Source organism: Thermobia domestica, chromosome 9 (assembly GCF_964235325.1).
Source record: "Thermobia domestica chromosome 9, izTheDome1.hap1.1, whole genome shotgun sequence".
Taxonomy (NCBI): Eukaryota; Metazoa; Arthropoda; class Insecta; order Zygentoma; family Lepismatidae; genus Thermobia; species Thermobia domestica.
The window spans coordinates 84488814-84501215 of record NC_137462.1 but is presented as its reverse complement, the minus strand read 5'-3'; the positions used below and the strand labels follow the sequence as shown (position 1 = coordinate 84501215).

The 12402-nt window shown below is 34.7% G+C and overlaps 1 protein-coding gene across 2 annotated transcripts in view; it reads right to left on the bottom strand.

Moving 5' to 3' along the window:
• skd (mediator complex subunit skuld) overlaps window positions 1–12402 on the bottom strand; it is a 259399-nt gene that overhangs the window by 117539 nt on the left and 129458 nt on the right. For both annotated transcript variants that reach the window (XM_081771449.1, XM_081771450.1), the window contains exon 4: window positions 6322–6405. In XM_081771449.1, coding sequence (XP_081627575.1) covers window positions 6322–6405 — 84 coding nt within the window. The remainder of the gene's footprint in view (window positions 1–6321; window positions 6406–12402) is intronic.

Below are 12402 nucleotides of genomic sequence, written 5' to 3'. Positions count from 1 at the left end.
ATTATGTCACTTGTTCCTACTAGTACTGAAAATTGTCTAAGCCATGAAAATTTTCAGAAGAAATCACGGCTAAACAACGATGTAGGAATAAGTGATGTTTTTTTGAATCGGAAAATTTTCCTCGCTGACTACAACTCTCAAAACAAAATGTCTACCCTTTTTTTTAAAAAAGAAAAAGATCCTTCGTAATTTTGTGGCATTCGTACACGGCAATGCATTTTCCTTACATATTTTATCGCAACACTAATAATAAAAACTTTATATCCACTTTCAGAAATAAAAGTCAATAAATTTGACTCGCCACACGCGTACGTTGTCAAAAACATTATACGATACCACTAACTATATGAGGAACAAATGTATGAAATTGTTTCTGAGACTGGAACTATTGATCTGGCATTATGTCCGTAAGTATAACGTGACAAAATGGCTCACATCCTTTAAAATAATAACACAGTTTTGCGACCAAAATGATGCCCGGGACATTTTGGCCGTTTCTTATAGATTTTGGGGCGTTGAGTCCGAAATTGAAGGCAGAATTTAACCATCAGTCACATTTTTCTATATATAAAAAGCATCATTATTATGCTAAAGACGCTTCAAAAGATTAGTAGACTTTTACGTTGGCAGCCCTGGCGACGTTCCTAATTGTCACAAAAAAACATGAATGATACCTCGTTGGAAAGCGCATGGGACACAGATTTTAACGCGGTATCACTCATGCGTCTACGTTCCTTATCCTTAGAAGAAGATGAAGAAAATTGTTTTCCTTATTTTCTTTTACTTTCGGGGCTCTGGCAACCCTGATAGTTGGCGTACGCATGGAAAAAATTTCACATGTAGACCAGACATTGGGTCCACGCACATAAAAAATGGGGGGCGTAGATCCAATGGCAAGGGAGAAAAGAATTTGGATCCTCGACCTTACTATGGTCACCTTGTATTTACCCATCACCATTTTACTCCGTTTGGCAGCCCCGGCGACACCTAATTGTCATAGGGACATGAATGATACCTCGTTGGAAAGCTTATGGAACACAGATTCCAACAGTGTCATCATACCCTGCCGTACCATTCCCTTACAAAAAGTAGAAAACCATAACAGTGTTGCCAAAGCTTAAAAACAAAAGGCACAGTTTTGAAAGAAAAATTCTTGCACTGCCTAAGGATTCTATTGAGTCATTAGGATCTCGATTGAAATTAAATAAAGTACTTGCGCCAGGTACAACGTTTTCTTTTGCTGAAGAGCAAGCTCTTATATATTGTATTATATTTGTGGTTTGATGGGACAGTATCAAATACAATACAACGCATCTGAAATGAGGTTGTTCATCGATTCATTTAAATCAGTCTAAAAGCTGTCCTCCTGCATAATGACAATACATATGCCTCTCTTGCAATTGGCCACTCCACTCACGTGAAAGAAATGTTATGAGAGTCTGGAATTAGTACTGGAGAAAATCAAGTATGAAGAGCATGGGTGGTTGGTATGTGGTCACTTTAAAGTGCTCTCTATGTTATTGGGACAACAAGCGGGTTCTACTAAATTTCCACGTTTCCTTTGCTTATGGGACACCGTGACAAAGTTATTGTACCGACAAACGTGGCCACAAATAGATACTCTCAAACATGGAGTGGCAAATGTTGTGAGGGAGGGCCTAGTTCCTACTAATTAAGTTCTCCTACCACCGCCCCACAACAAGTTAGGTCTTGTAAAGCAATTCATCAAAATTCTCCTTAAAGATGGTTCCATCAGGACTTAAGGGTAATGAAAAGATGTAAAGGCAAATGGAATGTTAACATGATGATGGACTTCAGTTGGATAATTGTCAAGGACATTCCAGTAACATCCTAAAAACAGAAATACAGCAAGAGAAGTCTACAATTCGATCCCAGCTCGCACCGTGTGGACTTTGTGGTGGACAAACACCGTACTCGTGGGTTTTCTCGGGGTTCTCCCGTTTCCTCCCACTTTCTTCATTACACCATTTCACTCATCTCCCATCATCACCGTCTTCTTTAGCCTAACCGGCATAACCGTTGGACGTAAAACTTAAAGCTTTTATTTCATAAGTATCAATGACAGGTAAGCTTTATTACAATTTCATAAATGACTTGTAGAAATAAATATATTCTTTTCGCTGGATCTATGATAGGTATTGAAATGTTTTTGGGTATAACATTTCGTGATGGTAGAATGATCTGGGTGATATTTTGTTCACATGCAAGTATAGCACAGGTTTGCCAACCAAAAATAAACAAATGTTTTTTTTTTTTTCTTTCAAGAAAGGGATTTTTTCGTACATTCGCGGTACCTAATTTTCCTCCTGGTATTGGGTACCGGAATGAATAGATATTGTATGTAATCATGGTGTTAGAGGAATAAATTGATACAGAATTTATTTCTCTTCTGCAATTACGAAGGGCATAGGTATTTTTTTTAATTAATTAGAATGAACTGATGAAATTTTTTAAAGGTGAAAATAGGTACAAAGTATATTTTTCCTTACTTCAGTTTTATCCGATCGTGACCAAATTTGCAGATTGTGTTACCAGTATTTAAAAGTTACTTTTTCGAATATAAATTATACTTTTACCACGCAGGGCTGCTAACCCACAAAAAACATTATTATTATTATTATTATTATTAAGAAGAAGAAGAAGAAACTTTCTCCCAGTTTTGAGCCCATAATTTCTCACTTGTGCATTTTACTAAAAGTATTCGTACATTTTCTAAAGGTGTGGTCTCGGACGATTAAAAAAAGATATGACTCATTTTTCTACGATAATCAGGGACGGGGCAATACGTTCCTAAGTAAAAACTTACACAAAACACGAAAAAATTGATGGATTTTTAAGGGAATTATTCATTTGCCTGAAAACCTGACGTGATGCAGGGCAATGGAAGTCATTTTCGGTTTCAGCACGTCGAAATCATTAAGAATCAGCAAACATATCAAGGGCATTAGAAAACAAGTTTAATTCTGCAGACCTGTGTAAAGTATGCAATATTTTTTTTTAAATCTAATTACATAAGATTGAATCGAATTATTCCATTAATCTATGAAATGTAATCAACCTAACATGAAATTCTTCGGATAAGCGAAAACCTAAAACGTGCTGTGACATTTACTATTATATATATATATCGCCTGTTTATTTCAAGAGTAACATACCTATATATATAAAAAAATCGCCCTTATTGAGTTATAGGTAGAAAATGAAAGCTAATCTTGCTGTCTATCTGGTAAAAATTTCACAGATGTGATTCTAAAACTGGGCGCTAGAGAGAACTTTGTGTCGTTCTTGCGCTCATTTGTTTCCATTACGTTTCGAAACTTTAAACGTTTCTCCTGAAAAGTTAGGAATTTTGAGTTATGTCATTCTTGAACACACACTATACCTATCTATCTATTTTATTGCTGTGTGTCAAACCTTCTTTTCTAATTTACTCGAAAATTAGAACATGTGACCGAGCAGCTCATATAATTTAAGATAATGCACATCGGACTGGGTCCATTTTCCTTTTCTTCCAACCATTTCATTATTAACGTGCACTAATACCTACCGATCTTTTTTATATGCGAATATGTATAAGACATGATGTTTAGAGATGTTTTATATTCAACTGTAACTGAACATTTCCCTGAATGATCGATTACTCGGCAATACTTAGCTACTACTATTGTCATCTGCGGATAGATCCAGTATTGTTATATGTAGTTCTCAAGGTCACTGCACTTTTACTTCCGTCATATTGGATCGGCCTTGAAGGGTGAATGCCAGGACGAGCATTGATGAAGACTCAATTAGCAGTCCTATAACGGTTCCATTATTCTCCAAACGAATTTATTACGATTTACCAAAATGATTTTATTACCACCGCTTATCGGATTACAACAAAATTACACTAAATAATTAAAAGTAAATAATTGAAAATTATTTTGTAGTCACGAATTTATTACAATACAGTTTTCAAATCCCTGTTACGTAATATGCGGATTTCATTTTACGAATACTGGGATAATCCTCTCATAATTACGACTGACTTCAAAGAAATTTATTACTCAAGTTTCATTATGATTATATAGTTCCTTTATTTGAAATGAGTAACTTTCCTTAGTAACAAACTCCCAAAAGTTTTAACTCTCAATCCTCGAAATCAAATTATTATAACAAGAGTAATTTTCTTAAAATGTATTATCAACATTGTGTATAGTCACATCTGAAGTGAACTGCCGTTTTCACCTACAAAACTCATAATTACAATGTAATTTTAATTTCTAAAAGTTTAAACTCACGAATCTGCTTCCTACTTAGTTTTATTTTCTAGGTTTTATTACTCTAGAGTATAGTCATCACACAAACCTCAACAGGTGAAGGTTAATTATGGAGCAAGTGTGTGGTGGATTATTGAACTCAAACTCATATCCCAAACTGACGCATAAACTGAAAACAATATTTTTAAAAAAAAAAAAAAAAAAATCAAATAATTTACCGAATGATAGTTATCAAGAAATGAGAAGACTTGAGTTATATTTCAACAAACATATTTGAATACTTGAAATAATTATTATTTATTTGTAATTCCTTTATTTTTTAAAAGTCATTCACAAAAAATAGATTTTTGCACAACGATGTCACAAATGGAGAAGCCGATGTAGCCTGTTCCACTCTTGTGTTTCGCTCTTCACCTCCAATACTACGCTGAACTGACAAGATGCTCTCACAGTCAGTAATGATGTAGTACTTCTAACTACCATAGTTTAATCCAAACTTCACTATCAATTGATCCGTAATCTATTTAGCGTTAGCCAACACTTAATAACTACTTCAATTACATCGGAAGCTCAGAAGAATTGCTTAACCTCTGTTTTTTACTAGCTGCCACATTTCACACTACGTTACCCCACACTGAGCAGGACATTCACCTCTCATTTCTTGCAAGTGAACGAAGCGAGGCTGTAGCCGTTCACTCCTAACAGCTTTCTACACCATTCCACACGTCACAATAACATTTACTTTCTGAATAAGGATTAAGTAATAAGGATAATAATAAGAATAATAAGGATTAAGTACTAAATATGATCGATTATTATGGATTGATTTGTAAAACATTCTTTCGATATTACCCTTCTACAAAACGTCAACGAAATTGAATCTTCTTCACTTCAGAGAGTAGACAATAAAATCAAAAACTTACATGGATTGGCAATATTCTTGCTTCTTCATTACGATCAATATGATAAACATAATAAGCAGCACAAATACTTTCTATCGTAATTAACTAAATTACAATATCTTCCGAATTTTTTGTTTGTTTTAACGAATTTTAGCATTTACCATTTGTTTATTACGAAGAATTTTTTGGCACTGAAAAGAAAGAAATTTTCGAAAAATAAACTGTAATTTATTCAATTTCTTACGAAGTTAAGGGTATTTTTCTGCTTTCTTAGTAGTAGTTATGTAACGGAGTTCGGTGAAGAAAACAATAACAGCGACGGGATCAATCATCTACCAATTTCAAGGCTAGTCAGCTTAAACCTGTCATTGCATTCGGTTTTATTAAACGTGCCTCGATTATGCACCAGGGCTAAAGGAAACTGAAGAACGCCGAAAAACCCCACACTCACGGTGTTTGTCCACTACCAAGTCCACTTGGTGGGAGATTCTGAAACTGCATTTTTAAGATATGTTTTGCAAAACCGAAAAACTAAAAGTTCTAGAATATCAGACAGTATTATTTTCTTTCCTATATATACGTACAAACAATGCTGTACACAATATAAGAAAAATAAGTGACCATTTTCGATTTAAAAAAAAAAAAAAAGCTGATATCATACATACTTCAATAATGTGACGTGTTATCACCACCTCTAAAATACAATATATCAATGGACAGGATAACTGTGCTCAAATGAAGGTTCATAACTACTTATGACGTAAACTACAATCAATATGACTGTAGTTAACGCTTCACGGAAGAATTCCGAAACCAGTTTAGCTTGTGAAGTTATCAGATATCACGTGCAAGTGAGCGTGGGCACTTCTCTTAAACCGACAGACCAGTATATTGCTTTATGAAGTAGTTCAATCTTGAATGGGACATATTCTGGTCTCATGTACATGATTTTATAGAAATATGGATGAAATACATATTGACAAATAAATATACAACTCATAAAAGCTACAGCTATGTAACGATTTTGATACTGTAACATACCTGTGGTTTCTATAAGACTTGTGTGTTATCTTATCAGTGTGTATTTCATTAATCGTCGTTTAAATTTTTGAAAAACAGGAATTAAGAAAAGTACTCACCTGTTCCCAAGAATCTTCTCAGAGCCATCGTATGGTTGAACGAACCACTTTCCCAATCTAACGAAATCTCGGGACAGCAAGCACCTGCACAAGGAAAAAAATATTTATGAAATATTCACGAAATCAATTTATAGATGTTATTACATTCGGAAATGGATGCTAAAGATCTTGCATAATAAACATTAGTTGCTAATAAAATTATATGCTAATGTAGTTATGTCCAGTATAATGACCATTAAAAATATCTTTTTATATTTGATAAGGCAGCTATTGATATTCTTAAAACTTTACGGTTTAAGAACGTTCATTAGTACACTTAGTACTCTTTTAATGTAGGTACTCTTTTTATGCAGGTATGTTTAGTCAAAAGAAAAACACTGTCACCTGATCTAAACTTATAATTAGAGACCGGATGTTAGGCAAAATGCCTATTCTTTAATATTAAAGATATGATCAAAAATAAAGTTTTAAAGTTTACATGGGGGGTTATAGTTTCGATTTAAGCCAATTTTATTTTGCCTATTTTGACCTTTACTGCCTAATGTTGCCTATTCTATGCATTTTCTTCAAAATAATCCTTCATTGGGAAAATATATAATTTATATAAAATAAATAATACACACATATATACGTGTATTGTGTGTTTATAAACACAGGCACGTGGTACGTTACAATATATATACGCATACTTCGGGAGGTGATTAATTATATCAAAAGAAGACAAAAGTCCTCTTGTATTTTTATCGAATTCCGTGTTGCGTACGAGTGACAGTAGTGCCAACTTGGAATTGAAAATCGAATCTTGACAATTGGGACGGAACAGATAGATGTGCACATACTTTGGGAGGTGATTCGTAACATGAAAATAAGACAAAACGTCCTCTTGAATGTTAAGAATCACCTCCCGAAGTATGTGCGCACTTTTCAGGGGGCGTCATTTCAGACTTCGCTTGAGGGGGGCAAGAGCACCACCAACATAAAGCTTTCACGTTTTGTACTAGTTTATTAGTAGACAATCGATTAAAGCATATGTACTTCTCAAACTCTTGGGAGGGGCAATTGCCCCCTCCTGCCCTCCCTAAATGACGCCCCTGACACTTTTATGTCTCGTTCCAATTGTCAGGATTCGATTTTCGATTCTAAATTGGTACACCTGTCACTCGTTCACGACGCGAAATTCCACAACATGCAAAAGGACTTTTTGTCTTCTTTTCATGTCACGAATTACCTCCTGAAGTATGTGCACAATTCATAACAAGATTCGTTTTTATATATGGGTAAATCCATATCAAGTGGTCCAATGCATGTTGCTCGACAATTTTTTAAAATTCTGATTTTTGTGTGCTGTTACCTTAACATGTCATTAGTTCAAAATTAGCATCATTTTAATTTTATTGGCTTTTGGTTTCGAGTGGCAGACATATTTGTTTTCGAAGATGTGCAATTTTGTGATGTTGTAAGGGATTACAGAATCTGAAATATCTCAGCCCCTAATTACCCTATCGATGTGAAACCAAAATCAAAATGTACAGTAAGCTCTACACTTTAAGAGTGTATATTAGTTATTGTCATTCATAAATATGAATGGCTAAAATTAAAATTTGAAAAAGTAGGTGATTGACGTTAAAAATCCCAACTTTGGCACCTATTATTTTTAAGAAGGAAAGGGGTCAGGAAGTTGAGCTTTACCGAATAAAGAGGTCTGATATGGTTCTGATCACTCACTAAGTATCAACCCTTAGACATGTCACCCTTTGTTTCTAGAAATTATCAAAAATTCAGAAAAATGGAAAAAGTGCATATTTCACAGGAAAAAGTGCATATCTCTGGTGGGGGACCTGATAAAAATATACAATTCCTCCTCACAACAGGCCTACATGATATTATTCTATACCCAAAATTAGGAGTTTCAGGTTAGACTATAAGTACCTTTATTATGAACACAAAGTTATACCTATAAATAAGCATAGGCAAAAGTACGGATAAACGAGAGTTTACTGTATATCAATCATAAATCGGTTAGCAATGGATGAATAATGCATAGAGTGGTTAAGCACAACATACAAGAACAAGTGTTATCCTGTTAATAAGCAAACAGAACAAATGTACTGAAAACACAATTCAGCAGAGTTCTTGTTCCAACTAGGGGTGTTCGATAAGGCTGAAGACCTATCGAACTTCGGGAGTGAAAATTTATCGAGCTGCCATCGGTTACTCGAAACCGTTCGAGTATTTTAAATTATCGATGTTTCGGGTATTATCGACATTTCGAGTATTATCGAAGTTTCGGGTATTATCGACATTTCGAGTATTATCGAAGTTTCGGGTATTATCAACATTTCGAGTATTATCGAAGTTTCGAGTATTATCAAAAGTAGTGATGAACAGTTCGGTTCCTTCACCTCTCCAATGATTTCTTCTTGCAGCCAAACTAGTCAAACAACTTTTTTCATCTCATAAGTTATTGCAAAGTTGTATTTGTCGAAATCATATGTAAAATTATTTTTCTGCTTGCCCCGTTATTGGCGCAATCGGCAAAGTGACTATTAGTAGACTAACATTGTCTTGGATTCCAATTACTTTCGGGTGATGCATGTTTTCTCTTTCTCTCTTCTGAAAGACTGCTTAAACCTTGTACAGATCTGTGGGAAAAAAACTTTTCCTTCACTACATTGCTAAGGAGAGAAGTTTTAAAATGAACACTCTGCATATACAGTATGTGATACATATTATATACAACTATGATAACCTCGAATATATCGTTTCTTTCGAAAACTCCGATAATCCCGAACTTTTCTGAATATTCAAGCGACTCGACAAATGCGATCATATTCATATATTTCTGTATTTGCTGCTTTCAAACAATTCGAGATTCTGGAACAGTTCGACTGTCTCGAAGTTGTCTAATGTTTCTTACATTTCGAGAGTCTCGAACACTTCGAGAGTCCCGATCCTTTGGAGAGTCTCGAACATTTCGGGAGTTTCGAACATTTCGAGTCTCAAAAGTTCGATAATTCGATAAAATTAAAATTCTTTATCGATGAAACGGTTTGGAAATTTTATCAAATTGTTATCGATTACTCGATTATCGGAACAGCTCTAGTTTCAACATGCACAATCGTGTTCAGACATCATCAGATAGGAATTTACTATAGTGCTTCACTCAGATGCTTACAGCGCAAGAAGACGGTTGTGTTTCTGCAGATCTGTGTATCAATACTGCATCAAATTAGTGAAGAAAATGGAATGTGATGTAGGCAAATGTATTGGTGAAGAATGTCATAAATGTGTGTATGGGCCGATATCAAGATGCATTACATCCCTTAGTGACTTCAGTGAAGAGAAGAGGAATCTTCTGCTAATGCGAACAAGCAGTGGCATTGCAAACATATGCAACTACCATGACGTGAAGTTTTCTCGAAAGTATCATCATCTTTTTGGTAATTCGTGTTGCGACACTCTAAAAATCCATTTAAAAAAAACTATAACAAAAGGACTTTCAGAAATTTCGAGTGCACATTTACTAAAGGACAAGAATTATGCAGTAGATCTGATTCCTGGAAAATCATTATGTGCTACATGCTACACAAAAATCTTTGTTGTACAAGAAAAAAGCAAAATCGAAAACAATAATGTTGAATCAGGCCTTCAGTTTCTACTGACTTTCAGGAAGTAAATATGAGAAAAGCGTCCTTGCACTGCCTCCAAATAGGTGACACAGTTGCGTGTATCTTTAAAGAAAAGTGGTACATTGGAATTGTTAAAGATGTGAGTATCGAACATAATGACTTGAAAGTGCATTTTTACGAACCCCCAGGACCATGAACTTCATTCAAAATTTCAAGAGACAACAAGACATGGGTACCTTTCAAGAACATTTTACGAAAGCTTACACCCAATAAGCCTACAATAGCAACGGATCGGTGTCATACTATCACTCCGCAGTTGTGTGATCAAATATCCAAACTTTTTGTGGAACAAACTGTTTAAGTTATACGTAAGAGCCAGTATTCTTCTTGTATGTTGTGCTTAACCACTCTATGCATTATTCATCCATTGCCAACCGATTTATGATTGATATACAGTAAACTCTCGTTTATCCGTACTTTTGCCTATGCTTATTTATAGGTATAACTTTGTGTTCATAATAAAGGTACTTATAGTTTAATCTGAAACTCCTAATTTTGGGTATAGAATAATATCATGTAGACCTGTTATGGGGAGGAATTGTATATTTTTATCAGGTCCCCCCACCAGAGATATATGCCTGTGAAATATGCACTTTTCCATTTTTCTGAATTTTTGATAATTTCTATAAACAAAGGGGGACACGTCTAAGGGTTGAAACTTGGTGAGTGATCAAAACCATATCCGACCTCTTTACTCAGTAAAGCTCAACTTCCTGACCCCTTTCCTTCTTAAAAATATTAGGTGCCAAAGTTGGGATTTTTAACGTCAATCACATCCTTTTTTCAAATTTTAATTTTAGCCATTCATATTTACGAATGACAATAACTAATATACACTCTTAAAGTGTAGAACTTACTGAACATTTTGATTTTGGTTTCACATCGATAGGGTAATTAGGGGCTGAGATATTTCAGATTCTGCAACCCCTTACAACACCACAAAATGGCACATCTTCGAAAACAAATATGGCTGCCACTCGAAACCAAAAGCCAATAAAATTAAAATAATGCTTATTTTGAACTAACGACATGATAAGCTACCTGTACATAAAAAATCAGATTTTTTAAAAATTGTCGAGCAACGATTTATTCCTTTTCTGGACCACTTCAAATGGATTTACCCATATACAATAAAAGAAATTAATAACAAACAAGTATATTTCTATATTCTTTAAACATTATATATGACTTGAATATATTTTTTAATGGTATTGAGTATTTATCTTCATTATTTCAAGTTACATTTTAGTGCCTATTTTACTGCCTATTTTTAAATTTTTAGTGCCTATTTGCCTGCCTATTTTCCAGGTTTCTAGTGCCTAAACATCCGGTCTCTACTTATAATGTACACCTTTCTTTATCTTATCAATAAAATCATTCTAATGAATGGGGAGGGGGGGAATGATATACGATTTAAAATACGATGAATCCGAACTTCTGAATTTAGGGCAATATATTATAAGTCGTAGCTCCATCAACCCTTCGTACCTTCTAAACATATACACATAAAACACACACACGAAAGGGGCCGCGGTGGCTCAGTGGTAGAGCGTTCACCTCTGGTGCTAGGGGTCTCGGGTTCAAACCCTGCTCCCGGCAAGTGAACTTTGTGGTGGACAAACACCGTGTGCGTGGGTTTTCTCGGGGTTCTCCCGTTTCCTCCCACTTTCTTCATTCCACCATTTCATTCGTCTCTCATCATCACCGTCTCCTTTAGCCTAACCGGCATAACCGTGGGACGTAAAACTCAAAAATTTCATTTCATTTACACACACGAAAGTTTTCTGCACATCAAAACGAGTCACTTATTCTAACAACAGAGACTTACATTTAGAATACCAATATTAACATAGATAACTTTATCCTTTTACGTTTCTTTTTCACTTAGAAATACTTTAAAAGCAGGATAGATTGATTTAAATAAAAGTGATTTAAAATCGAATGTTCCTGTATGATGGTACATCTTTAGTTTAAACGAAGTATGTTGTTGGTTAGGTTGCAGTTAATGGGTAAAAAATTTTGACAATGTACTAATTTTACCATTATTGAATACAGACTTGAAGAAATATCAAAATTCATTTAATATTCAACACTATCAATTTTTAGTTCAGAATTGCACATATCGTGGTAATACATATCCTCGCTTTTTTTTTTTTTTTTTTCACAATACCTGCAACGTTTAAGTTGACAAAACGAGCTGACACTTTAAGTTTAAAAATGAAATGAAATTTTTGAGTTTTACGTCCCACGTTTGCGGCTCTTTCTGCAGCAAGGTTATATGGGACGTGAACCTACAGTTTAGCATGGGATTCGAACCACATGAGCAAATGCTGCGAGTCGAACCTGGTTCTCCTGCGCCACATACGCTATCACGGACAATTTAAAATAAATT